General features: G+C 34.4%; 1 protein-coding gene and 1 long non-coding RNA gene across 3 annotated transcripts in view; one reads left to right on the top strand and one right to left on the bottom strand.

Annotated features, from left to right (window-relative positions):
• The window catches only part of FARP1 (FERM, ARH/RhoGEF and pleckstrin domain protein 1), a 338,024-nt gene that overhangs the window by 90,940 nt on the left and 220,722 nt on the right, over nucleotides 1-26,362 (bottom strand). For both annotated transcript variants that reach the window (XM_007501371.3, XM_007501372.3), the window contains exons 5-7: nucleotides 24,441-24,519; nucleotides 16,920-17,017; nucleotides 5,913-6,027 (exon numbers count right to left, since the gene is read on the bottom strand). In XM_007501371.3, the coding sequence (XP_007501433.2) occupies nucleotides 5,913-6,027; nucleotides 16,920-17,017; nucleotides 24,441-24,519 (292 nt within the window). The remainder of the gene's footprint in view (nucleotides 1-5,912; nucleotides 6,028-16,919; nucleotides 17,018-24,440; nucleotides 24,520-26,362) is intronic.
• On the top strand, nucleotides 12,756-20,715 carry LOC130455822 (uncharacterized). Its single transcript, XR_008913984.1, has 3 exons — nucleotides 12,756-12,800; nucleotides 14,154-14,225; nucleotides 20,430-20,715. It is a non-coding gene; the product is annotated as an uncharacterized LOC130455822 (long non-coding RNA).

Below are 26,362 nucleotides of genomic sequence, written 5' to 3'. Positions count from 1 at the left end.
TAAACTACAATCTATTTTTAGATTTTAACTACAAAAATGTGTTAAGTAACTACAAAAGGTAAATTAAATGCAAAAAGATGTTAAGTAACTACAAAAGTGAACTTAACAAAATAGGTGTTAAGTAACCCAAAAAGATATGATCTAACCAGAGAAGGTGAGAACTAAAGAATGGACAGTCCTGGAGAAAATCTAACCAAAGAAGGTGAGAACTAAAGAAGTCCTGGAGAAAAGCTTATGCTGTGATTGGTACACATAAAAATTTAGAGGAAGTGACACAAGCGAAAAAGGTCTTTAAATGGAGAAGAAGAAAAAAAAAGACTGAAGAGATCAGTGAGTCACCAGGGCTTGGCGTGAAGGATCAGTCCCACAGAGCTAAAGGGAAGACAGACAGTCGTTCCGAGATTCGGGTACTGACTTGGAGGAGCAACAGGAAGGCAGACAGATACCCAGACATCTTTAAGACTGTCTAAGTTGGTGAGTGAAAAGCTGACTTAGTGACCTCACCATTCTTGAGACTCTCTTCCCCTTCTTCTAACTGGTATCAGAAGAAGTCAAAGTTAGTTCTCGTTCTCTCTCTCTCTGTCTCTGTCTGTCTGTCTGTCTGTCTGTCTGTCTGTCTGTCTGTCTGTCTCTCTCTCTCTCTCTCTCTCTCTCTCTCTCCTCTGTCCCTCCCTCCCTCCCTCCCTCATTCCTTAATATCTTCCTTCTATTATAAATATTGTAAATAAACTACCATAAATTCCATTTACTTTAGTAATTTATTTTGGGATTTAGAAATTAAATCCTTGGCAACCACCTAATTAACAATATATTCAAGTCTAACCCACAATTAATTTTAACATATGCTTTAATTTTCCCCTTTCATAACTAGTTAAATCTAACTAAAAATAAAGAAATAAAGGTAATAATAGAAACCTAGATAAGTTAATATAGTAGATATCTGAAGAGACCACATGTACCTACATGAAATTAGTAGCAGATTTAAGATTAAGCATACACATAATGGAAACATAGTTTCTGTTGGGACACCAGTCGTTTAGAGAGGATAAATATTCTGCAAAACTCTTACTTTATTATTCATTAAACTATGGAGGTAATCCTGAATTCCTGAAGGGTGGTGACACTAAAACAAAAGTTCCACTGGATATGACCAAGCTAGAAAGACTTTTTTTTTGGAAAAAGTGTGGTCTTGGAATTGGTTCAGAGAAGGAATAACAACCATACTCATTCAGGTATAGAATCCTACCTTTCCCAAAGGAAAGTAGAAAGGGAATAAGACAACGCAAGGGGAAGTAAGGGGTGCTAATTAAAAGCAAAATACTTGTGAGGAGAAAAAGAGTGAAAGGATAAAGAACAAGATCAAAATGGGAATGTAAGATGGAGGGGAATGCACAGTTGGTCATCATAACTATGAACGTGAATGGAATGAACTGACCCATTAAATGAAAATAGATAGCAGATGAAATAAAAACCAGAATCCTATGATATGTTATTTACAAGACACACTTTTGAGGCAGGGAAAAACACATAGATTGAAGGTAAGGGGATAGCACAGAATTTATTGTGCATCTTCAGAAATAAAAAATAGAGGTATCAATCATGATCTCAGAAAAAGCTAAAGCAAAAATATATCTAACTAAAAGAGATAAGGAAGGAAATTACAGCTTTCGAAAAGGTACTACACATAATAAAGTATTATTAGTACTAAACATACACCAAATAATAGAGCCTCCATATTGTTAAACGAGAAATTCAATGAGCAACAGGAAGAAACAGACAATAAAACTATCCTAGAGAGAAACATCAGCTTCCCCCTTTAAGATCAAAATAGATTGAACCAAAAAACAAACAAGGAAGAAGTAATGGAAGTGAATGAAATTTAAGAAGAGTTAGAACTAATAGATCTCTGCAGAAAACTGAATAGGAATAAAAAGTAATATATATTACTTTTATCAGTATATGGCACTGACACAAAAATGATTATATATGGGCATACAAACTTCACAACCAAATGCAGAAAAGCAGAAATAATAAAAATCATCTTTTTCAGATCACAATGCAGTAAAAATTATAATCAATAAGGGTCCATGTAAAGACAAATCAAAAATTAATAGGAAACTAAATAATTTAATGCTAAAAGGGGTGGGTCAAAGAACAATTATAGAAACAACTGATAATTTTATTAAGGGAATAACAATGAAGAGACAACATATCAAAAATTATGGGATATAGCTAAAGCTCTCAGGAGCAAATTTATAACTCTAAACATTTACATCAACAAAGATAGAAACTGGAGATCAATTGATTCAGCATGCAATTAAAAAACTAGAAAAGAACAATTTTAAAATCCCAAATTAAAGACTAAATTGGAAATTCTAAAATATTAAAGGAAAAATTAATAAAATTGAAAAACAGAATCACCAAATTAATAAATAAGACTAAAAGTTGATTTTATGGGGGGAAAAACAAATAAAATAGATCATTGGTAAAAGTAGATTTATAAAAAGAAAGAAGAAAATCAAGTAATCAGTATCAAAAAATGAAAAGGGTGAATTCACCACTAAAGAAGAGGAAATTGAAGCAATCATTAGGAGTTATTTTGCCCAATTATATGACAAATATGACAATCTAAGCAAAATGGATGAATATTCACTTTTTTTTAGCCCTTACATTCCATCTTACAATCAATACTATGTATTGGTTCTAAGACAGAAGAGTGGTAAGGGCTAGGAAATGGAGGTCAAGTGACATTCCCAAGGTCACACAGCTAGGAAGTGTCTGAGGCCAGATTTGAACCTAGAAGCTCCAATCTCTCGGGCTGGGTCTCAATCCAATGAGCTATCAAGCTGCCGCCCAATGAAAATTTACAAAAATATAAATTGCCCAGATAACAAAAGAGGAAATAGAATACTTAATCCCATCTCCAAAAAAGAAACCAGAAAAACCATCAATGAACTCCATATTAAAAATCCCCAGTGCCAGATATATTCACAAGTGAATTCTATTAAACATTTTTTAAAAACAATTAATTCCAATACTTTATAAACTATTTGTGGAAATAGAGAAAGAATAATACCAAATTATTTTCATGACACAAATATGGGTCTATTAACTAAGCCAGGAAGGGCAAAAACATAGAAAGAAAATTAGAGGCCAGTTTCCTCAATTAATAATATTAATAAAAAAATTAACAGCAATCATATGATTATCTTTATAGTTGCAGAAAAAGCCTTTCACAAAATATGACATCCATAAAAACCCTAGAAAACACAGGAATAAATGGTACTTTTCTTAAAATTATAAGTAGTATCTATCTAAAGCCATTAGCATGTATCACCTGCAATAGGAATAAGTTAGAAGCCTCCCCGATAAGATCAGCGCTGAAGCAAGAATGTGCATTATCAACACTATTAATATTGTATTAGAAATGCTAGCTTTAGCAATGAGAAAATAAAAAAAGAAATTGAAGAAATTAAAGTAGACAATAAGGAAAAAAATCTGTCACTTCTTTGTAGATTATAGTATACTTAAAAAATCCTAGAGAATCAGCTAAAAAATTAATTGTAATAATTAATAAATTTAGTTGCAAGATACAAAATAAATTCACACAAATCATTAGCATTTTTACATATCAGCAGCAAGTGATAAAAAGAGAAATTCCACTTAAAATAACTATAGACAATATAAAATACCTGGGAATCAACTTACCAAGACAAACACAGGAATTATATGACCACAATTACAAAACTCTTTTCAAACAAATAAAATCAGTTCTAAACAAATGGAAAAATACTAATTGATCAGAAGTAGGCCAAGCTAATATAATAAAAATGACAAGTCTACCTTAGTTAATTTACTTATTCAATACCATACTAATAAAACTATCAAATAATTACTTTATAAACAAGAAAAAAATAATAACAAAAATCATATGGAAGAATAAAAGGTCAAGAATATCAAGGGAATTAGTGAAAAAAAAGCAAAGGAAAGTGGCTTAACAGTACCACATCTCAAACTGTCCTATAATAATCATAAAAAATAGTCTGGTATTGGCTAAGAAATAGAATGGTAATTCAATGGAATGGATTAGATACACCATATACAGGGGGTAAATGACCTTAGAAACCTAATGTTTGGTAAACCCAAAGATTCCAGCTTTGGGGATAAGAATTAACTGTTTAACAAAAACTACTGGAAAACTTAAAATTTGTATGGCAGAAAATAGGTATAGAACAATATCTCACACTCTTATCCAAAGATATGGTCAAAATGGGCATATAATTTAGATATAAACAGTGGTATCATAAGTAAATTAGATGTTTGGAAATGACCAAATAAAAATTTAAAAAAAAATAAGTAAATTAGAGAAAAATTAGAATACTTGACTTTGCAGATCTATAGAGAAGGGAAGAATTTATGACCAAATAGGAGATAGAGAGCATTATAAGATATAAAAAGAATAATTTTTACTATATTAAGTTAAAAAACTTTTATACAAACAAAACCAATGTAACCAAGATTAGGAGGGAAAGAACAAAATGGTTAAAGTTTACAACAAATTTCTCTGATAAAGTTCTGACTTTTCCAGTGCTATTGAGAACTAAGTCAAATTTATAATACAAATCATTCCCCAATTGACAAATGATCAAAGAATATGAACAATTTTCAGATGAAGAAATGAAAGCTATCAAGAATCATAGAGAAATGCAAATTAAAACAATGCTTCACTCCTATCAGATTGGCCAATATGACAGTGATGGAAAGTGATAAATGTCACAAGATGAAGCAAAATTGGGAAAACACTGCAGAATTGTGGAGTTGTGAACTGATCCATCTATTTTGAAGGGCAATTTGGAATTACGTCCAAAGGGCCACAAAACTGGGCATGCCCTTTGAGCCTATAATACCACTACTAGGTCTATATCCTAAAGAGATCATAAAAATGAGGAAAGGACCTACTTGTACAAAAATATTTATAGCAGCTTTTTTCGTGTGGCCAAAAATTGGAAATTATAGGGATGTCCATCAGCTGGGGAAAGGCTGAACAAATTGTGGTATATGTTGGTAATGGATTACTATTGTGCTATAAGAAATGATAAGCAGGATGATTTCAGAAAAAAATCTGGAAAGATCTATAGGAACCGAAGCAGAGCAACATAAGCAGAACCAGGAGAACATTGTACACAGTAACAGTTATACTGTATGATGATCAACACTGAAAGACTTAGCTCCTCTCAGCAATGCAATGATCTGGGACAATTCTGAAGGACTTCTAACAGGGAATACTATCCACTTCCAGAGAAAGAAATGTTGGAGTTTGATGCAGAACAAAGCATACTATATTTCATATCAGTTTATTTACAGTTTATCTGGGAAGTTTTGGTTTCGTATAAGTGTGCTCTTACAGTAATGACCAATATGGGGTGTGATAATTCCTATATAGTCCAGATCAAATTGCTCACCATCTCAGAGTTGAGGAGAAGGAAGGCATGTTTGATGAGACAGTTTGTATTTTATAATTTTGGAAAATGTGTATTGAAAATGATGATTACATGTAATTGGGAAAATAAAATATCTTTGAATAAAAAAGCCACAAAATCATGAGAAAAAAGTATCAAAACAAATCCAAAAGGAATTCAAAAGCAAAGGATGTTTATACTAGCATGCATACGTAATTTACATAGTTTTAAACATATTGTAAACAATGTGGAATTTGTGGTTTTGCACATAATTTTTTATGTATTTGTTTAGTTAAATGTGTTTTTTTTAGTGGTGGTGGTGACGACATACATAAGAAAAAATAAAAAAGATAGGGATGGTGAGAAGTGGACTTTCCTAGATCCCTTCTTGCCATATAAGTATGAAAAAGAAATAAATTAGAGGAAAATATAAACAAAAGTAGTGAGACTTACATGTGGTTGTGGTGAAATTCCACAATTTTGTCTTCTAGTGCATCTTGCTGAGGTATGTACTTGTTCTTTGCTAAGTGCTCCCGATCTACTGTTTCATCAAAATCCCCAATCTCAGCTGCCAAATAATAAAGAAAAAAACAAGGTTACATTTATCTGTCACTTAAATGGTTTTGAATTGTCAGAAACATAGTTGCTAAACACAATTGCTTTTGCTTAACAATGTAACTTTAGTGTAACTATTATTTGGAGCGCACATCAAAAAAAAAGTGACTGAAGATTGATCTAAAAGGAACTTTTCATGGATAATAGTTGGACAAGTTCTCTCTTTCACTCCCTTATGTTTTAGGGATAGTGGAGATCAATTTAATTACCTGATGAATTCGAATGTGATTTTGGAAAATCTATGGAAGTTCCCATTAAACTTTTTAGTACATATATGTAGTAGTATATATTATATTAATAATACATATAGAAATACAAACATAATACAACTAAGCATGTACATATATCTTTATAACATATATTTTAATGACTAGATGCTGGTAAAAAAATTGTAAAAATATTATCTCTTTTTAGCAGTTCCTATTGCATGGATGCATGATATTCTCCCTCCTAGACATATCCCTGGATAATTCTATTCCACTGCATTTTTGTAAGTGCATGAGTTGCAGCAATAAATGGGTAGGGAAAAGGGACTACTTTTTAAATGATAATTTGTAAAACCTTAGATTAGTGTGCTTTCATTTCTAAGTTAAAAATTTCTGGTCAAATTGTAGTTCCTGAAATTAACCTTCTGATATAACCTTCTGTTTTATCCTCTCACTTTACCATAACATAACCTTAAAGTTATTATAATATGGAAATTAAAACTTATTTTAAAGATATAACTAGAACAGGTTAAAATTTGATATGTGCCATTTTTGTTCCTGTGTCACATTCTGCAGAAAGACTTAAGAAATTGCATTACAGCCTGAGGCCCATCTGTTGCAGTTCTAAGGATTATATATAAGTCACTTGTTGCTATGTAACCTACCTTTTGGGTCTTGTCAAACTACACTGGATGTCACTTTGGGGGCCATCTATCTCTAGTAATCACACAAAACATGGCATGGATGCTGCTGCTGCCAAGCCAACAATCACATTTCACCCCTATGATGCTTTCTTGTTTTATACAGGAGAGAGAGCAGCCACCGACATAGCAACTTCATTTTACTGTATTATTCATCTGTTTCCTCCTCTTGTGAGAGACAGGTCAATAACATCATCCAATTTCCTAATTTCCAGATACATGGCTTGATTTCTTGAATAGCTCTTCCCTTAAATAGACTGAAATTGCCATCTGGGAAATCAAAGCCCTCTTAAAATTTCCATAACAGAAAAAAGTACTGAGACAGAAAATAATTACCGGATCATATCTTTCATCCTAATTTGGTCTCCTTAGCTGTAGTACCTTATACTTCACCTTCATTGTTCCCCCTTTCTGCTAAGAGCAGAGCTCAAGAGAGAATAGTGTACAGCTCATCACACATTTCCAATGAATTTCTATCAAGAATTTAATTTTCATGGACTATTTAAAATGCTCTTTTCTAAAACTGAACAGGCACACAACAAAGAATCCTAGTTGTTTTCTTCTCTCAACAGGATAAACAATCCTTTGTAATTCTCGGCCCCCTTTGGAAAACTTGTCCTTCATATACCACCTAAAAGGGCCATCAGCATTTTACTGACGACTAAACTAATTTTCTTATCTCAAGTTTCCCTCCCTGAATATTCCTTAGGAATCTGCCAGCATAGTCTTTTCTGAGCACTCAGCAAACATTTATGAAAGCACCTACTCTGTATTAGGAACTATGCATGTTAAGCCTTGGAATATAATGATTAGAAAAGGAAAAATTTCCTGCCCTAAAGGAGCTTATCTTCTTGATTTCTATGCAGATATAAACAATAGAAAGTCTTTTCTATTACAACCTGAAATGTCCTAACATTTTTTACTTATAATAGATCGTATGCCGCATATACTGTCTTGCTTCATATAGACAACTAAGTTCCATTTTTTGTTGCCAAAGGATTTTCTAAAACTAGGTTTTGCTAAAAGAGATAGTTTTAGAAAATCATTTTGTACCAGATAATTCTTAGCATAGACATGAATATAACAGGCAGAAATTGATTCACCTGCTACCCCTCAGCTTACTCCTGTTTCATTATTTACAAACAGATAGTCTTACATATAGATAGATACATAAGAGATAGTCTTCCTTCTATTAGCAAAAACTGGATTTAGTAGATTATAAAAATCAAACAATACTGAAATTCGGACATTCAGTATTAATTAAAAATACAAACAAACAAATATGCAAAACTTTGATATTCTCAGAAAAACAATTAACTATATCATCTTTGGTAAAGAATACATAAACATAGATTAATGATGATAATAATAAAAAAATAATATTGTGCTTCAGGATTTGTAAAACATTTCTCATACTTAAGCTCATTTGAGTCTCATAACAACCTGGGGAGATAAGTTCTATGGGTATTATTATCTCAACTTTACAGAAAAGGGAACTGAGTCTTAAAGAGCATAGGCAGACAATTATTAAATGCCACAGATAGCAACTACAACCTGGAAATTCTGTATTTAAAGTTCAAAACTTATTATGTGGCTGAAGCAAATTAGAAATTAATCTTGTTTGGAAGATGATTTTAATATATATGGAGAGAAGGAAAAAATAGATATTTCAGTCACATGTGTATATGATTACCAATCAAAAAGTATTTAAGAACAAACTAGTACCTTTTGTCTTAGAAGTGATTCTAAGTACTTGTTCCAAGACAGAGGAGTGCTGAGGGCTAAGCAATTCACATTAAGTGATTTGTCAGGGTTACACATTTAGGAAGTATCTGAGGCTAAATTTGAACCCAGACTTCCCATCTCCAGACCTGGCTCTCTATCTACTGAGCCACTTAGCTGTCCCCGCCAAAAGCACGTATTAAAGTCTACAAGTGTGCTTAGTGCTTGGGATATAATGTAAAAAATAAATAGCCCCTGTTACCAGGGGGGAAAAAAAACATATACACCTAAGTAGATGTTAGATAAAGTAAGTTTAAGGTAGTTTGGGGTGGATTAGAGATGGAAACTTCAGTATTTATGGTGGCTGGGAAAGCCTCAAGTAGAAGATGTATTATTTCGCTCACATACTTTGTAGAAGGCTAGGGAGTATTCTAAGAAGTGGCAGTAATGGAGGAGTGCCTTCCTGGCATTTTTGCCTATGTAAAGACATAAATAAACGTAAAAGAATGTGGTGTGTGAAGGACTGCACGAAGGAAAGCAAAGAGGACAGTTTGGTTAGACTGTATATAGAGTGCTTAAAGGCAAGTAAGGTATCAGACAAGAAAGGCAGACCAAAGCCAGGCTGCAATGCATGTTAAATGCCTTTGATCCTACAGGCAATAGGAGCTAGTGGATTTTATTTAACAGGGGAGTAACATGGCCGGACCTGAGTTTTGAGAATATTACTTTGCACCTCTGCACTGTTAATTGGAGGTGGGGGAGAATGCCAGTGAGAAATCAATTATATGGCTATTGCAGTGAGATTGAACTAAGGTGGGAGACATGGGAGTAATGAGATGAGGATAAATGTGAGAGTTCTTGAAAAAGGAGAATTGATAAGACTTAGCAATTGATTTGCTAAACTGGGATGAGGAAGAATGAACAATTGAGGACTTCAATTTTGGAAACATGAGTGACTGGAAAGATGATGATTTCCCTTAACAGAAATAGGCAAGTTTGAAGATGTCTTCCACAACATAACTAGTCTGAAAAATGTTTTACATGATTGCCCATATAAAATCGATATCAGATTGCCAACTGTCTCAGGTAGTAGGAAGGAAAAGAATTTGGAAATCAAAATAATTTTAAATGAATGTTCAAATTGTTTTTACAAGCAGTTGGGGAAAATAAAATATTAAAAAAAAAGAAACAGGGAAGTTTGGGCAAGAGATAGGTTCTGCAGGGAAACAATAAATTATATTGTGAATGTGATGGATTTCAAACACCTGTGAGGCATGCAGTAGGAAAGGTTCAAAATGGAGCTGGCAAATGTGGGAATGGAACTCAGGAGAGAAATTAGGATTGGATCTATGGTTCTAGGAATCATCTTTGAATCAACTCAAAAGATGATAATTTGACCATGGCCAGTGGTTAAATATACTGTCTTTCTGGGTGAATTCACCAAGAAATAGAATGTAGATATAAAAAGGTTTCCAGGAAAGAGCCATACAGGGGCACCCATAGTTAGAAGGTAGGATATGAAAGATGACCCAGCAAAGGAGAGTGAGAAACTTGAGTCAGAAAGGTAGGAGAAGAACTAAGACAGAGGAGTATCAAAAAACAGGAGAGGCAATGTACTTCAGAGAGGTCAAGTAGGATAAAGAAGGAAGAAGGGACATTAGATTGTCCAATTAAGAGATCACTGATAACTTAAGAGAGAGCAATTTCAGTTGAGATATGAGGTCAGAAGGCAGACTACAAAAAACAAAATGAAAATGAATCTAATGAGGGCAGACAGCTTTTACTGTAAGTTTGGTGTGAAAAAAAGAACAGAGGAGGCTAATTTGGGATGGGCAGTTAGATATAGTATGTATTTTTTGAAGGATGGGGAGACTTGGGTATTTGTATACAGATAGAGAAAAACAAGTGGAAATGGAGAGAATGAAGATTAAGAGATAGAAGAGATTGATTAAAGGGTGATATGTCAATAAGTGTTGGGAAGGATGATCAAGTACATAATAAGAAAGGTTCTGCCTTTGGGAGAAGGACCACCTTTGCATAAGAGCCTAGAATAAAGAGAATACAGAAATATGCAAAGAATTTTGAGATGGATAGGGGTAAAGGGAATTTGTGACAAATGATTTCTATTTTTTAAGTATTACATGAATTGAGAGAGTGCGGCGAGCTTCAAGAGAGAAGCTTGGAATTCTTTCTAGGGAAGATTAAGAGATGAAACTTTAAATTTACTTGTATTAATCTGCAATGCTAATTTTTCATAATGACCAATCTTAACAAAAATGACAATTTATAGAATCTGATTTGGATGTGACAACAGAGACCATCTAGGACCAATTCATACCTATAAAAGGATTCCATCTACAACATATCCAATAAATGGTCTTTTAGCCTTTATTTGAAGATCTTTAGTGAAAAGAAGAGAAACCCACCACTTTTTCTCAAGGATTTGGGCCTGGAGTCAGGAAGATTCAGTTTTCTAGCTGGGAAGCCCTAGGCAAGTCACTTAACCCTATTTGCCTCAGTATCCTAATTTGTAAAATGAATTGGAAAAGGAAATTGTAAATCACTCCAGAACCCCAAATTGGGTCATGAAGACTTAGCTATTACTGAAAAACAGCAGTTACCCAAAGCAGCCATTCTACTTTGAAATAGTTCTATAGTTCCCTAATAGCAAATTTAAATTTGTCTTTCTGCAAATCCCACTCATTATTTTTAATTATACCTTCTAGTATCAAAGGGAAGTTTTAATCCCTCTTCCAAGTGATAATTCTTCAAATATTTGAAGGCTGATATCTCCCCCTTCACCAATACCCAAAGGTTTCTTGCCTCAGTGTTAAAAGTACCTATTTAACCAAGAGATTTCAAGGCTCATCACTATTCTATTGTCCACTTCTGGATGCTCATCAGCTCAAATAGAAAGGTTTTCTTTAATAAAATGTACTGTTCAGAACTGAACAGAATACTTAAAAAAAATCAGAGTACAAGATTATTTTGGACACCATCTTTCTCAGTTCATATTGGTAATTTTAGTTATGATAGCATACTGTTCTGTTGTTTCCATCTAAAATCCATGAAAAGTTTCAGATCTTCAAAGCATACTATTTTTCACATTCACTTATTTCTGTTTTTATTTTGGGGCTTGGGGATTTTACGAGTATTCTCCTACAACAATGACCAATGTGAAAGTATGTTTCACATGATAGTATATGTATAATCCAGAACAAAGTGCTTACCATTTTGGAAAGGGAGGGGACAAAAAGTAAGAGGGGAAACAATTTGGATCTTATAATTTCAGAAAATGTATGTTGAAAATTATTGCATGTAACTGGAAAAATAAAATTTCTTTAAATAAATATTAATTAAAAAAAACTTTCCAGATCTTTTCTAACCCTATTATCCTTCCCCTATTCTCATATTTATATAGTTGATTTTCCTTTAGCTCAACAGTAAGATTTGGGACAAAATGAGATCTCTACAGGACATGCAGTTGAAAATAATGCCCATAGACATTTATTCCTTGTGAATTTATCTTATTAGATTCAGCCCAATTTTCTAGTTTGTCAAAACTTTTTAAATCCTCAATATGTCAGTCAATATGATTGCTATTTATTACAGGTCTGTTCTATTCACAAATTTCCAAACATTGGCCTAGGTCTTCATTGAAGTCATTAATAAAGATGTGTATAAACATACAGATGAAAATGTTAACCATCACAGATTGCTGAATATATACAATCTAAGCTGACATTGAGACATTAATAAATAATCTCAGGGTCTGGACATTCTACTATCTTCCAGAGCCAACTAACTATACTACTTTATAGCCCATATAAATCCACTGTATCTCCAAGAATAGCATGGAGAAACAGTCCCAAGCTTTCATGAATTCTAGGTAACCCATAACTATGGCATCCCCTTAAGTTATAAGTACAGTATCTCTGTCCAAAAAAAATGAAAGGAAAATGATGCAAAAAATCTGTTGCTTCAGTGAAAAAAGTATGTTGCCTTTAAGATCATTGCCTCCTCTAATGATATATTCTAGAATTTTGCCAACATTCAAAAGTTAACTCAACAGCCTCTTCCATGGGCACTATATAAATGTTAGCAACTATTATTATTATTATTATTTCATTTTTGAAAATTGGAGCATTTACCCTTTCCAATCCTGCAAGACGTTTCTTGTTCTCAACAATATTTTAAGCATCACTAGTTCAGCAATTTAATTCAATTCAACAAATATTTATTAAATGAGCATGATATTGGGTGAGACAGAGGAAATGCAAAGGAGAAAAATGCACTAAAATTGTTTCCCTCAAAAACTTTATATTCTGCTGGGAGAAGGTGGGGAGGTAGAGATGAGATACAGTGTATACATAAACAATTACAAATAAATACAGAGTGATAAAAGTATAAGAGATAGAGTGTTAAAAACTGGGGGTGATGACGAAAAGCCTTATGCAGCAGGTAATGCCTAAGTTGTACTTTGAAAGAAGGTAGGAATTAAGTGAGGTAGGAGTGGATTCTAGACTTGGTGGTCCATTTATGGAAAGGAACTGTAAAAATTAAATTTCATCTCTAATAATAAAAATTATATTTTAAGAGGCTTTATTAAGGATTATTTAGAAATCAAGGATACAAAATAATAACCACGTGCCCATGGCTGATTAGCCAATTCAGAATCTCCGTGCTTAGCTTACTTACTACATCATTGCAATGGAAGAGGGAGAGGGAGGCATTACTGTCAGTTAAATACCAATTGACTCAGGTGAGATTATAGGGAATTCTGGGAAACACCAAGGACTTCTGGGGATTGAAGTCTGGGGTTCACAATCTCCATTTATACAGAACAGAGTGAGGAGATGGAATATCATATGGAGGAGAAACATCTAGAAGGCCACTTAAATTGAACTGGAGAGTTGATGAAGTTCTGTAATATGGAATAAAATTGGAAAATTAGGTAGGAGCTAGATTATGGAGGGCTTCAAGTACCAGGATGAAAATTTGACATTTTATTTTAGAGGCACAAGAAAGCCATTGAAGATATATGAGTAGGAGCATGGGCACAGTCATATCTCTGTTTCAGGAATACTGATGTGGTAGCAGTTGCCTCCATCAGTTCTTTTAGTAGCCTGGCAAGTAGTTCTACAAGACTTGGTCAATTGAATTCATCAAGTACTTTTATTACTTCTCCACTTATCCTTGATGGTCATTTTGGTCCTGTCCTTTCTAGTCCAAAGATCATTTCCCTTAACAGAGAGAAATGGGAAAAGTATATTTGAGCAGCTGTTTCTTCTCTAAACCATTGGTTATTATGATTTCACATACCAGGAACATCAGTCCTATCTTTGCCAGGGTTCCCCTCTTTCTGCCAATACAGTTTAAAAAAAAATTATTAGCTTTCTTTCTAGTCTCAGCTAAGTTTGAAATTCATGTTTCTCTTTGTATTCTTACAGGATCATGTCATGCATTTGTAAGCACCCTCCATCTATGCAGTAATGAAACATCTAACAATTTACACCAATCAGGTAAATTTTCATTGAGGATTTTAGATCTTTCTTCATCAGTATTTCTGAATGGCATAGGATACTAACTTTTACTGGATTTAAACTGTAAATTCTCAATAATAATAAAAAGATAGGGAGCCTCTAGCTGTCACAGTGGATAGAGATCCAGGCCAGGAGTTGAGAGGACCTGGGTTCAAATCTGGTCTCAGGCATATCTAAGCTGTGTGACCCTGAGCAAGTCATTTAATCCCAACTGCTTAGCCCATACCACTCTTATTCCTTAGTACTGATATAGAATATTGATTCTAAGACAGAAAAAAAAGGTTAAGAATTATAATAAAATTATAAGAATTAAAACAGAAAATATATGTTTCTCATGACTACATGCTAAATACAAAGAAATATAAGTATTACTGAACTCCAAAATGCCATTTCCATTGGAGAATTCAAGATGTGTATGGGATTTTTAGTACCATATTAGGTTCTTAAAAGATTTGTAGAGTAGCAAATGGGGGAAAAAAGACTCTGGAGCTATGTGAATTCATAATTTTTATATATTGAGCCCAGGAACCACACCGACCAAAAACTCAATCCTCTCCCCCGAGTCTCCAGACCCTCCTATCTTTAAGGACACCATCCAAGTTGCCTCCCCTCAGTCCTCACATCTACCAATCACTCTTCATCAATTTCCCTGTCAATGGAGGCTCTCGCTTAACCCAGGACCGCCCAGAGGTTTCTGGCTTTTGCACATGTCTGTTGAAGGTCATATTTTTCAAATGATTAAATCTATACTCCTTTGCTACAGCCCTTTCTAAATCCTGTTAACTTGAGTATGGTAGAGATTGGAATAATTAAATTTTGATCTAGGCTGCAGCCCTTACTCAATCCTATTAGGACTGAATAGGGTGGAGATTTATTCCAAGTATCTCCATTGTATCAATTCTAAAATCAATCAAGACTCAAAGAAATTCCTGTTCTATGCTTAAGCATAGATCAAAGTCCTTTCCATTGTTCAGCAAAGGGGTTCTGTCCTAAAGTAATCTTAAGAAGGGAAGAGAAGGAACCTCCCATGCCAATGGAGTTCCCATTCCAATAGACTATCAGTAAGAAATTTTCCAAGTATGAAATATCCCAATGGTGAAATTTTCAACAATTATAAGTCTAAGGAAATTTGAGGTTTACAATATACAAGTATATACAGTAAGTTTCATTCTATTAAGATGGCACTTTGGAATTCTGTGTTGACAATGAGAAAAAATTTAAAGCACTTATTCTACAAATAAATAAAATTCATGGAAATCTTTCTTGAGCAGCAGAAAAAAAAATTTAGGACTAATTTCAGCAAAAAAGAATGAAATCCAAGTGGAATGAGGAGAACATTCTTCTCCCTACCCTATCCTACCATTACAAGCATTCTTCCTCTACTTCCCCCCCAAAAAGAAAAAGAAAATGATTCAGTATTTATTCATGAAGTTACTAGTTAGATAAGCAAGTCATGTTTTCAAACATCACATCATGTAGGAGGAGTAATAAATCATTTGAGCTGAGGGAATGCCAAAACAGAGAGAGGGGAATACACTTTGTGCTAAAACATTTCTTGTTTCTATTAGAATACATGTGATTGGCACATAAAAGGTGGAGTAAACATTCTTCTGAAACACAAAATGTTACCAAATCTCAAATCGTAAGCAACACACTAAGTCCCTGAAGTGGCTGTTTGTTTTCATGATTACTCTAAACAAAAAGAGAAAGCATATAGTCCCCCCTGAATATATCAGAGTCAAATAAATCTTGACTGATTGACAGAAAGTAAAAGACAATTTAAGTGAACAGATGTGTCAGCAACTGCCCAAAGACAAATGATTAAGAAAGAAAGTCATGTTCTCTCAAATACTGCATCATATTGGATAAAAACATTTTCCCCCAATCGTTGACAGTGATGTTACTCTTTAGAATCAAGACAAATTTCTTAACTGGGCAGGTAATTTAGATTTGGCAGCACCAGACAAAAACTGAGTACAGCACTTTATACACAGGTAATTAAAAATGATAAGACATGACAACTTTGATCACCTTCTTTTGGCAAAGCTTAAATGTTTCACGTTTGATTTTCATAAAGTGACTTTCTTGAAACAGAAGGGATCCATTCCACTTCAAATACCTGTGATTTCAAGTTGTCTGGTTAAAAATAGCTCTGATATTCTATCAGCAGGTTTGAATGGGAAAAACTGTAATCTCATTTCTAATATTTCAAGATAAAAAGGAGTTAAAATACCTAGCTTTAGAAATCACTAAGTTTCAATCTGTCATTCTAAGTGTCCTCTTTTACTTTAGGCAGTATAAAATGAGAGGATGAATCTGTGGTAGTCTTTGCTTTAAGAGTTGTTAGGATAAATGACCAATATTAATACTAAAACAAGGATTCAGGCAAATAATACAAGCTATTTGTCATTTTTCAACACTTTTCAGACAACTATAAGACAGTCTGAAGAACTCAAATAAATAGAATATAGATTTGATAACTGTTTTTAATTTTATTCCATTCCATCCCAATAAACAGGCAATTGTGGTAATGATAGTGAACATGTCTGTGTTTACTACACACACTTATCCCTGTGGAGACAAGGTGACTTCAGCAGGAAGAGCATTACACTTTACATGTCTAACTCCTGGGACATTCATTATCTAATTCTAAAGAAAAAAAATAAGACTTACATTGCACAATGTGTGAGATCAAAAGTGCAGCACTGGTTTCATTACATGTTAACCTGCCCTGAGCCAGGTCCTGCTTCACCTGCAGAGCAAAGAGGTACCTGCAAACAGATGGGAGCATATGAATCAACCAAACCCAGGAAAAAAGGCACTAAGATTAGACTCTCCCTTGGCAACAAGTCCTCCGCACAGTTAGAAACCAAGGAAAAACTGTGAAAAAATCTTCAGGCTTAAAGGCCAAACTGAAAACAAAGAATAATTTAGACTTGCTATTCATTATAATTGGATTCTACATGAGTAATGACAACATAAATACCTTTCTTGCCTAAAAATAAAAGCAATAGCTTATGTTTATGTCACTTTATGTGACCCTAGGAAAGCCATTTAATCTCCTTAGATTTGTTTTCTTTTCTATCAAATGAGGACATGGATTAGATGGCCTCTGACATGCCTTCCAAGTGCTAGACCCCTGACACATAATTTTAGAAGCTTTTTCACATATTTTATCTCACTCAATCCAGATAATCCCATACCAATATTATTTTACAGATCAGGAAACAGAGACTCCAGAAAGTTAAATTCTTTACACAAGGTCACATAATTGATGAATAATATTGTTGGGTCCAGTACTATCCCATGTTTTCTTGAGAAAAAGAAAATTAGTGAGCACATATAATAAATTTTTGAAATGAGAAATAGTTTTTTATATTTTGGAAATTCTAGTCCTAACAAGTAATATCCACCTCCTATAGAATTATTTCCCATATAGTTTGGGGAGGAATAGAGGGAGGAAGGGGAAGGGGAAGGAGAAAGGACATTTATGAAGAACTTACTATGTATAAAGCTCTATGTCAAATACTGGGGACATGAGGAGAAAAATCAACACAGTCCCTGCTGTCAAAGAACTCACATTCTAATGGAGAAACAGCATGAATGGAAGTTTCATTTGCATGTCAGATGGAAAGGTTCTGTCTTAACAGTCCAGGGGCAGATGGTAATATCTCTTCTCAACTGCAATTCCCACTAATAATGTCCTATCAACTTCTGATATTGAGCTACTTGATAGTTCCAAAGGCTTAGGTGGCAAGAATTTTCTTTTCTGGGTCTTCAGTAGCGGAAGATGTCATGCCTGAAGGAAATTGCTAGGCTGCATCTTCTTAGGGCTTGCTTCCCAAGATGAGGCTATTATTCCCAAGGCTCTTGAGTTCAGGATCCTAGACTACCTCCAGTGAAATCAGAGAGAAGATGATAGTCAAGTCTGCAGTCTCGGTTTGACTCACCCGGCATAGTTTGTCCCCTGTTTCTCCTTTGAGTCTCCTATTGCTTCAGGTGATTTCAGGCTTACCTGCCCTGTGATTGGCAATTGTTTGGAAGTTTGTAAGAATGGGTGGACTTCTCTCCATAGGAGATGCTTGCTCAGATGATGGCAGTGATGATCATGTTGTCTCTTCCATGGCTCTAGTCTACATCTGCCATTGTGTCCATCTAGCCATCATTCATTGGCTAGTCAGTAGGTGCTGCCTATGATGATGAGGACTATGGGCCTCCTTCCCATGATTTGTCCCCTCAATAATGGGGAAACATTTAAAATTTCAGATAAAAACCTGAAATAATGTCTTCTAATACCCATTACTAAAAGCATCTCAAAGCCTTTGAATACCAATTTTATGGTTCATTGGTAGCTCTCAAAATGTTCCCTAAAAACATTTTACACAGGTACATACACATAGCCTCTGCCCAGGGTTCTATCTACTAAGGAAAAAAAGAAGCAAGAGAAGATATAGGATATAAAGTAAACTCAGTAGACCATATAGTTCTATCTCTATAGGTTTTGAGATAAAAGGAGAAGGAAGAAGTACACAATATGGTATGATAATCTTGTTTTAGATGATTATCTTATTTTTTAAAATCACCAGTTTGACATGTTGACATTCACATTTCCTCATCAGTTAATTATTATTTTTTTGCTTATTTTTTCAGATAAAAAGCAGGGGATCTGATTGTACTAAAAAAAATCCTATATTTCAAATACTATAGAGTTTGCCATTTCAAAAATATCCTCTGTATGTTTTTTACAAATAAGTGATCAGGAGAAAAACCAAAAGGGAGAATCACAGGCTTTGCTGATCTTCAGAAGTAGTCATTATGTAGGCTGTAAATGCTATCTAGTTTTGAAAGCATGCCTTTGTAGAGGACCAGGTGCCTTTTTGAAGACTAAAGGAAGAGATTTTCATTCTTTCTCCATCCTCTTCCCCAACCCAACTTTCCAGCAACTCTGATTTTTGGTTTTGTTTGTGACATTATAAGATTTTTTGTTCAAAGAAAAAAGGAAATCACTCTCAGTCTTAGAAGCACTAGTGAAAGCAATATGTGTGACATATCACAACATTACAAACAAGGAAATATGTGATATGATTTATACAACCTACGTACAAGTCTGCCTTCCTGGGAAGGTAAGAGAAAGAAAAAATTCTTTTAAGTTTATTAGTTTCTTACTGAATAGAGGATTGTGAAAAGAGGCAGATTTCATAATAATCATATCAAAAAAGAAAGAAAAGAGCATTGATAAATCATTTAAAAATACAATAAGAGAGCAAAAGAAAATGTAGAATGGAACCCAGACAAGCAAAGCAATGTTGAAACTATCATGTGAAATTTGAAATGCATATGTTTTAAAAGTTGTATGTAATGGAGATTAACAATTTCATGAGGCTCTTTTTCTATTCTTTGAATGTGGAAATATTCATGTTTGCTCATGCTTAGCAAGTAAATAATAATAAAAGCAAAAAAAATTAGTTCTATTGCATCCTCCACATACATGCATCAAAATTCTACAGTCCCTTTTGCTATAAGATTTTTAAGTCTAAGATGGTATTAAGATCTGGATGTCCGTAGGGTCTGGATATTCATTATAATGAAACCTTTCATTATAAAGGCTCCTCAGGGAAACCATTAATATTTCCCAGGTAACTTGAAGGCATTTCTGGCACTAAGGAAGTAACAAAAGCTTTAGTGCTTTAGGCTGAAGATTTTCCTTCTTTCCTCATTCACCTAATTGTTGGTCTGCCTCTCTGCTCCAATATTTTCCATTTATTTTGCACATATCCTATATTTACCTATTGGTGGACATTTTCTGTATCACTCCCATCCACACCCATAGAATATAAAGTTCTTTGAGAGCACAGACTATTTTCCAGTATCTGCCTAGAGCTTGAGACATGGGTATTTAATAGGAGCTGTGTTGTTTCTGATTCTTTTATACAATATCACATTCAGAAATTACCCTGAAAACACAAGGATGAAATGTCATTCCATAAGAATTCAATCTTAAGACAGTTTTAGTTGGTGATAATAGCTAAGAATTGTTTTCTCTTCTGAATGTGAGTAGGAAATGGGGAATCTAACAGTTGTTGTAACACTGATGTTGATGCTCTTCCTTTTTAAATATCCACTTTAATTAGCTTCACTTGGGAGTCTTTATCTAATTTCTGTCCCTTTTTATGTGTTTCATAGAAGAAATTCCTAACTTCTTTGCTAGTCGGAAGAAACAACAGCAAACACTTGATGCTTCAATCTGTCAGCAAGCTGCAGCAGCTACTTCAAATAGTATCCACCCAATTCACAAGGAAATTCACAGCCAGCTGGAGAGGGTATCAGTGACCGTTTTAGGGGAAATGTGCTCTGTGGGATAGAGAGAAAAGATACTTTGCACATAGAAATGTGCCAAGGCTGGTCAACACAGAAGAAATGACTCAAGGTTCCATAATAGAGAAAAAGTGATCTTTTAAAAACAATAAAAACCAACAAGTTTTATATTTGCATTTGTCCTGTTTTCTCTTGTAGATGTTTAGGAATAATAGGTTTTCAAGCATATGGAATGTGCTATTTAATAAATATGAAGGAATTTATTCTTGTTCAACAGAAAAGTGCAACCCACTCAATCTTATGTGGGTATAAATGGGAAGTGAGAAGCAACTCTTAGATGACGAGAGGATTAATGGCAGAATTAGAAGAGTTCATATTCAGCTCAACTCTAATGCCTCCTTAGTTGTCTTAAATAGCCCACACACGGGACACTTAAAGCATCATGAAACCATAGTAATCAGAAAGTGGGTTATGCCTTGATTGCTTTATACACTGATTTTACTCATGTGGGAATCTGGCAGTGTAGCAGCTCTGGTATTCGAGCATTTCAAGTCCTTAGAACTTGGGAGATTGAGCAGATGTTATTTACCTTCCAACACCAGTTGGTTGCTGTCATCAGATTTTAATAGATCAGAAATTTCAGATCAGTTTTATTTCACACTGTTCTGGAAGAATGTTCTCATGGGAAATTTTTTTAAATGACCATATTGGGAGTCATAAGAAAGCTAATTTAATACTTGAACTAAGAATGTAGAACTGCAGGTGTTTATCTATTCTGATAGAGAAGTTGGCACAGCACTCATGCAGGTTTGGTTTGAAGACAGTAAAGTGGATAAGATTGTATAAATCAAGAAACTCAATAGAAAAAAAAAAAGAAACCATTCTCATTGAACTGGTTTCTTCCCCCTCTCCTTTTCCAAGAGAGGAATACTCAAAAGCAACCATTAAAAAAAAAAATAGAATGGATGCAATGTAATTTTTCCTCCCAAACCTCATAAACTGAAACAAGCAAGAGAGTGAAATCTAAAGGAGGATCATTGAACTGGTAAACCAAACACACATTTTCACTCATTCATGACCTTCCTTGCCATCTACTCTGTACATGTCATCTACACAAGGAGTTGTTTACATTTAACCTTCTTCACTACAATGTAAGCCCTTTGAACATATGAGCTGTTTTTGTCTTTGTATCCTTGGTGTATAGTGCCTGGCATGCAGAAGTGCTTAATAGATGCTTGCTGATTAACTCTTACAATGCGCAATTATTTGTCACAAATCACATATCACTACCAAAACTAGTGAGGTGTATAAGCTCTCAGTGGGGATTGATTGTAAACTTTCCTCTGAAATGATTCTAAGCTTGTCCAAATGGAAGGCACCCCTCAAAATAATAATTTTGAAAAGCCTACCATTTATATAGCACATTAAAGTGTTTGCAAAGCTCTTGACACACATTATCCTACTGGATTATCATAAAAAGTGTACAAAGTAAGTACTACTCACATTGTTATTATTATTATTCTAGTTTTAAAAACGAGAAAAGGGAGGTTTGGAGGGGGCAGGCTCATGTCAATACACATAATGAGTTCTGAGTCTGAATTTGGTCTGAAGTAAATTTGAAGTGAATTCACTAAACCATCCCACTTCTCATTGAAATGTGGAACTCTATCAAAAAAAAACAAAAACTGCTCAGAAGACCGATGTAAAGGGACTTATTTTAATGGGCTCTGAGTCAAGGATTTTGGTTCATTAATGATTGCCTTCTCTAGAAGTCTTAAACTGAGAACAGTGAATCAGAAGGTCCCTTGTGAAAAAGTTTTTAGAAAGCACCACCTCCATTCTGTTATTCATTCATTCTACAGACCCCCATTAATTATGAAAGTGCTAAACACTGTGGAGGTCTAAAAAAAAAATAAACCAAGCATGGCTTCCTGCTCATACATTTTGAGTGATGGGTAGGTCAAGTGTTCCTTTTCCTTGTTAATAAGTGGAAAAAACGAATTATTGAAAATATTGATATTTAAGACAATACCTAACCATCAGTAGAGAAGAGAGCACACACTCTATCAAGACATCAATAGATACTTTAGCGGGTTCCCATAAAAGGTAACACAGACAAGAGTAGCACAGGATTAGAAGATACTGATGGATGGGAGGAGATTTGGATTATTGCTGATAATATACAGATACATGAAAGCAAGGATTCCCTAAAATGCTGAAGTAGATTGGCACTTGTAAAAAAACAGAATTATGTTTACATCAGTATAGGACATTCCCTATAATCTGCAACATTACGGTTTCAAAGTTGCCAGAGGGCGAATGAGCTATCCAGCATCACATAGCCAGTATGTTGCAGCAATGAGACTTGAATGTAGGTCTTCCTCACTCCCAAGGCTAGATCTCCTTCCACTACAACACCATGACGGTCATTAATACACATTAAAACAACATTGAGGGGGGCAGCTAGGTGATTCAGTGGATAGAGAGCTGAGCTTGGAGATGGGAGGTCCTGGCTACAGACACATCATTGTTGTGTGACCTTGGGCAAGTCACTTACCTCCAATGCCCTAGCCCTTACTCCTCTTCTTAGAATTGATAAATAGATAGAAGGAAAGAGGTTTTTTTCTTTTAAACACTACATTAAGATTACCCCAGGACTTTGTAAGATTAAAAATTAATATCCAATATTTCAAGTACTATAAAGTTTATTATCAAACAAAATAGAACCACATGACTAAATTAATTTACCTGCTCATAAGGGCCTGCTCCAAAGCCACCAACAGGAAGGAAAGAGAGTTAGATACAGAACTCCATCCAATTTATCCTGTCTACATCAGCACATAATGGCATGAAGTGAGTGAGGTTCTGGGAATGGTAGTTTTTGCTGGGGATTATAGTTTTTTTAAGGTTAACAGATTCTAATTTCACAATTCCCCCTGAGATACTTTGGAAGACTAGTTTCCCCAATGGATCTTGCAAACAAACAACTAATAAATTATGATAATTTGTGGATAAAAGGGAAAGCTATGGCAGGTGAAATATGGCTGTTCCCCTCCCCCCCAATCTAATCTACTCAGAGAGAATTAGGGATTTCAGAACACCGCTTCTAGTCACCATAAATGTAAGAATTAAATTAATTTCCAATACTTTTGAAGTATTATTATTTTTTAAAATTTATTATCTGACAAAATAGAACCACATGACTAGGTTTTCTACCTGCTCAAAATGCCCGCTCCACCAAAGCCACCGACAGGAAGGAAAAGAACTAGATACAGAACTCCACCCAATTTATCCTATTTAAGTCAGCATATAATGACAGGAAGTAAGTGGGATTCTGGGAATCTTTTTTTTTTAACTGTTACCTTCCCATCTTGGAGTCAATACTGTGTATTGGCTCCAAGGCAGAAGAGTGGTAAGGGTTAGGCAATGGGGGTCAAGTGACTTGCCCAGGGTCACACAGCTGCGAAGTGTCTGAGGCCAGATTTGAACCTAGGACCTCCTGTCTCTAGGCCTAGCTCTCAATCCACTGAGCTACCCAGCTGCCACCCAGGGAATCTTAGTTTTTGCTGGGAATTAAAGTTTTTTTGTTTTTTTTTAGGGTAACAGATTCTAATTTCACAGCTTCAGAAATGAATTACAACAACTGTTTTATGCAATAATGAAAGAATATAATAAAGAAGCAAATATACAAAATATTCCAAGTTTTAATCACATTTAATATACTTAAAATCATTTTCACAAAAAGCAGAACAGGTAAAAAGGGCACATTTTTTACACGTAAGTTGATGGTTAAGTAGTTAAATATAAAAACAAATGGTCGAGTAAATATCATAAAAAACCATGCAAAGTCATCAATAGAATAGTACTACAAACACTAACCTTGTAAGTTCTTCTTGAAGTTGAGCATGGTCAGGTGGAAAGAATTTTACCACAAATTTAACAACAACATGTTTTGGTCCTAAAGGAAATGAAAAATAAATTGTGTTTAGGTTCTCTGTGTGCAGCCTTGATTTCCAAGCAACTAGAGCTTCCAAAATTCCAAGAAATGAATTACTGATTACCAGTTCCATATAAAACATTATAGTTCTAAAAGAAAGGGCCAGAAAATAAAAATTGAAATGAACTCTTGATTTTTAAATTTTTTTCTATAAAAAAAATTTAATATTCAGTCTAGGGTATTAAGAAAGGTAGGCTGATAAAATGTAAACAGAGGGCACAGTTTAGAGTTTTGTTCTATAGGCCATATATGAAGTCTTCCATTAGTTCCAGTGTTAGACCTGAGTTCACATATAAAAATACATATCAGTGAATAAAATTTTATCATGAATTGTCCATAGGAAATAGAAGTAGAATATACTGAGCTCTGCTTTCTTCTGACATAGAAGGCATTTTTTGGTAACATTTTGTAACATTTTCTGTGATTATATTTAGAATTTTAAACATAGATATAAGAAACAATAGTCACAGCATCATCACAAAAATCCCCAAACTAAAGATTCTAAATACCGAAATAGAATACTGGGGCAGTGGGAAATAGAGTAGAGGGCTGAATATTTCAGTGATTATGATTATGAAAAATAACACAGAATCTTCTCTGCTGTTTCAGCTGCTATATTGTATGTCTAATACAATCAGAGTGAACTATGCCCCCCTCAGTGATTTCCATGGAACCCAAATCATGTTCAGTCTCTTTCCTCAAATGTTTAGGAAATATCAAAGCCAAACAGACACTGATGCTAACCACAAGATGACCCTTCTATTTCCTCTGGTCAAATCAAAGCTTCTGAAACAGAGGGAAAAACCAAATATTCCTCTGAATGGTTACTATAACACATCTAATTAGGGCAAACTGCTTCTGAAAGGAATGCATATTGTAGAGATTTTGTTCATATACCGAATTTATTGTAGCAAACTACAGATCTATTAAATGAGAACCTTTACAACAACAAAAGAGTGACCTTTTTATTTCATGTGAAATTTGAATAGTTTTATTGCAACTTGGGGTGAGAATTAATGGGTTTTTTCTACATGCCTATATAAAATAAAGAGAATTCCCAATAACTGTTAATTAAATGAGTGAATGAGTATACTTCATTTTCTACATCCATCTCAAATTAAATTTTGAAAAAGGAAGAATGTGATTTATAGAGAGTACAGAAGAGATATCATGTTTAGGTTTTGTTGTATATTCCCTCAATCCATATGACCTTCTGCACAATATCCCAGAAGGATTTATTAGATATAAAGACAAGCCCATAAATAACCATGTTCTTTGCTCATCTAAAGGAATGAGAGTCAAGTTGCTGCTGAGTAACTAATCTGAATGCAACTGAGGGCTACAAGAGTGACCTGTGACTGATCATCTGAGACTTGTCATCAACTGAATGCAGAGAGAGAAAAGACAGGGGAGAAGTAGAAAGAAAGTCTATTTTCATACTCATATCCCACCCCCCTCTCTCCTTTTAAAAAACAAATTTATCACTTTTCCATCTTTACCAACATAAAAATAAAATCACATTACTATGGATCCCATTAAATTTGGATTCTGTGAATGTCAATTCAATCTCCCTTTCCCACTTACCCCAGTTTCTTCATATTCTCCTCTCCAACACAAAATTCAAATTCAATGGAGAGTATGTAGATAATTCTCCTCTCAGAGGAGAGGAGATTTAAATTATTTGCAATTTAAAAGTCATCGCATAGGGGGCAGCTCAGTGGACTGAGAACCAGGCCCAGAGACCGGGGTGGGGTGGGGCTGGGGGTCCTAGTTTCAACTATGGCCCCAGATACTTCCCAGCAGT

This window comes from Monodelphis domestica, chromosome 8, assembly GCF_027887165.1.
Source record: "Monodelphis domestica isolate mMonDom1 chromosome 8, mMonDom1.pri, whole genome shotgun sequence".
Taxonomy (NCBI): Eukaryota; Metazoa; Chordata; class Mammalia; order Didelphimorphia; family Didelphidae; genus Monodelphis; species Monodelphis domestica.
This window is presented reverse-complemented; position numbering and strand designations above follow the sequence as displayed.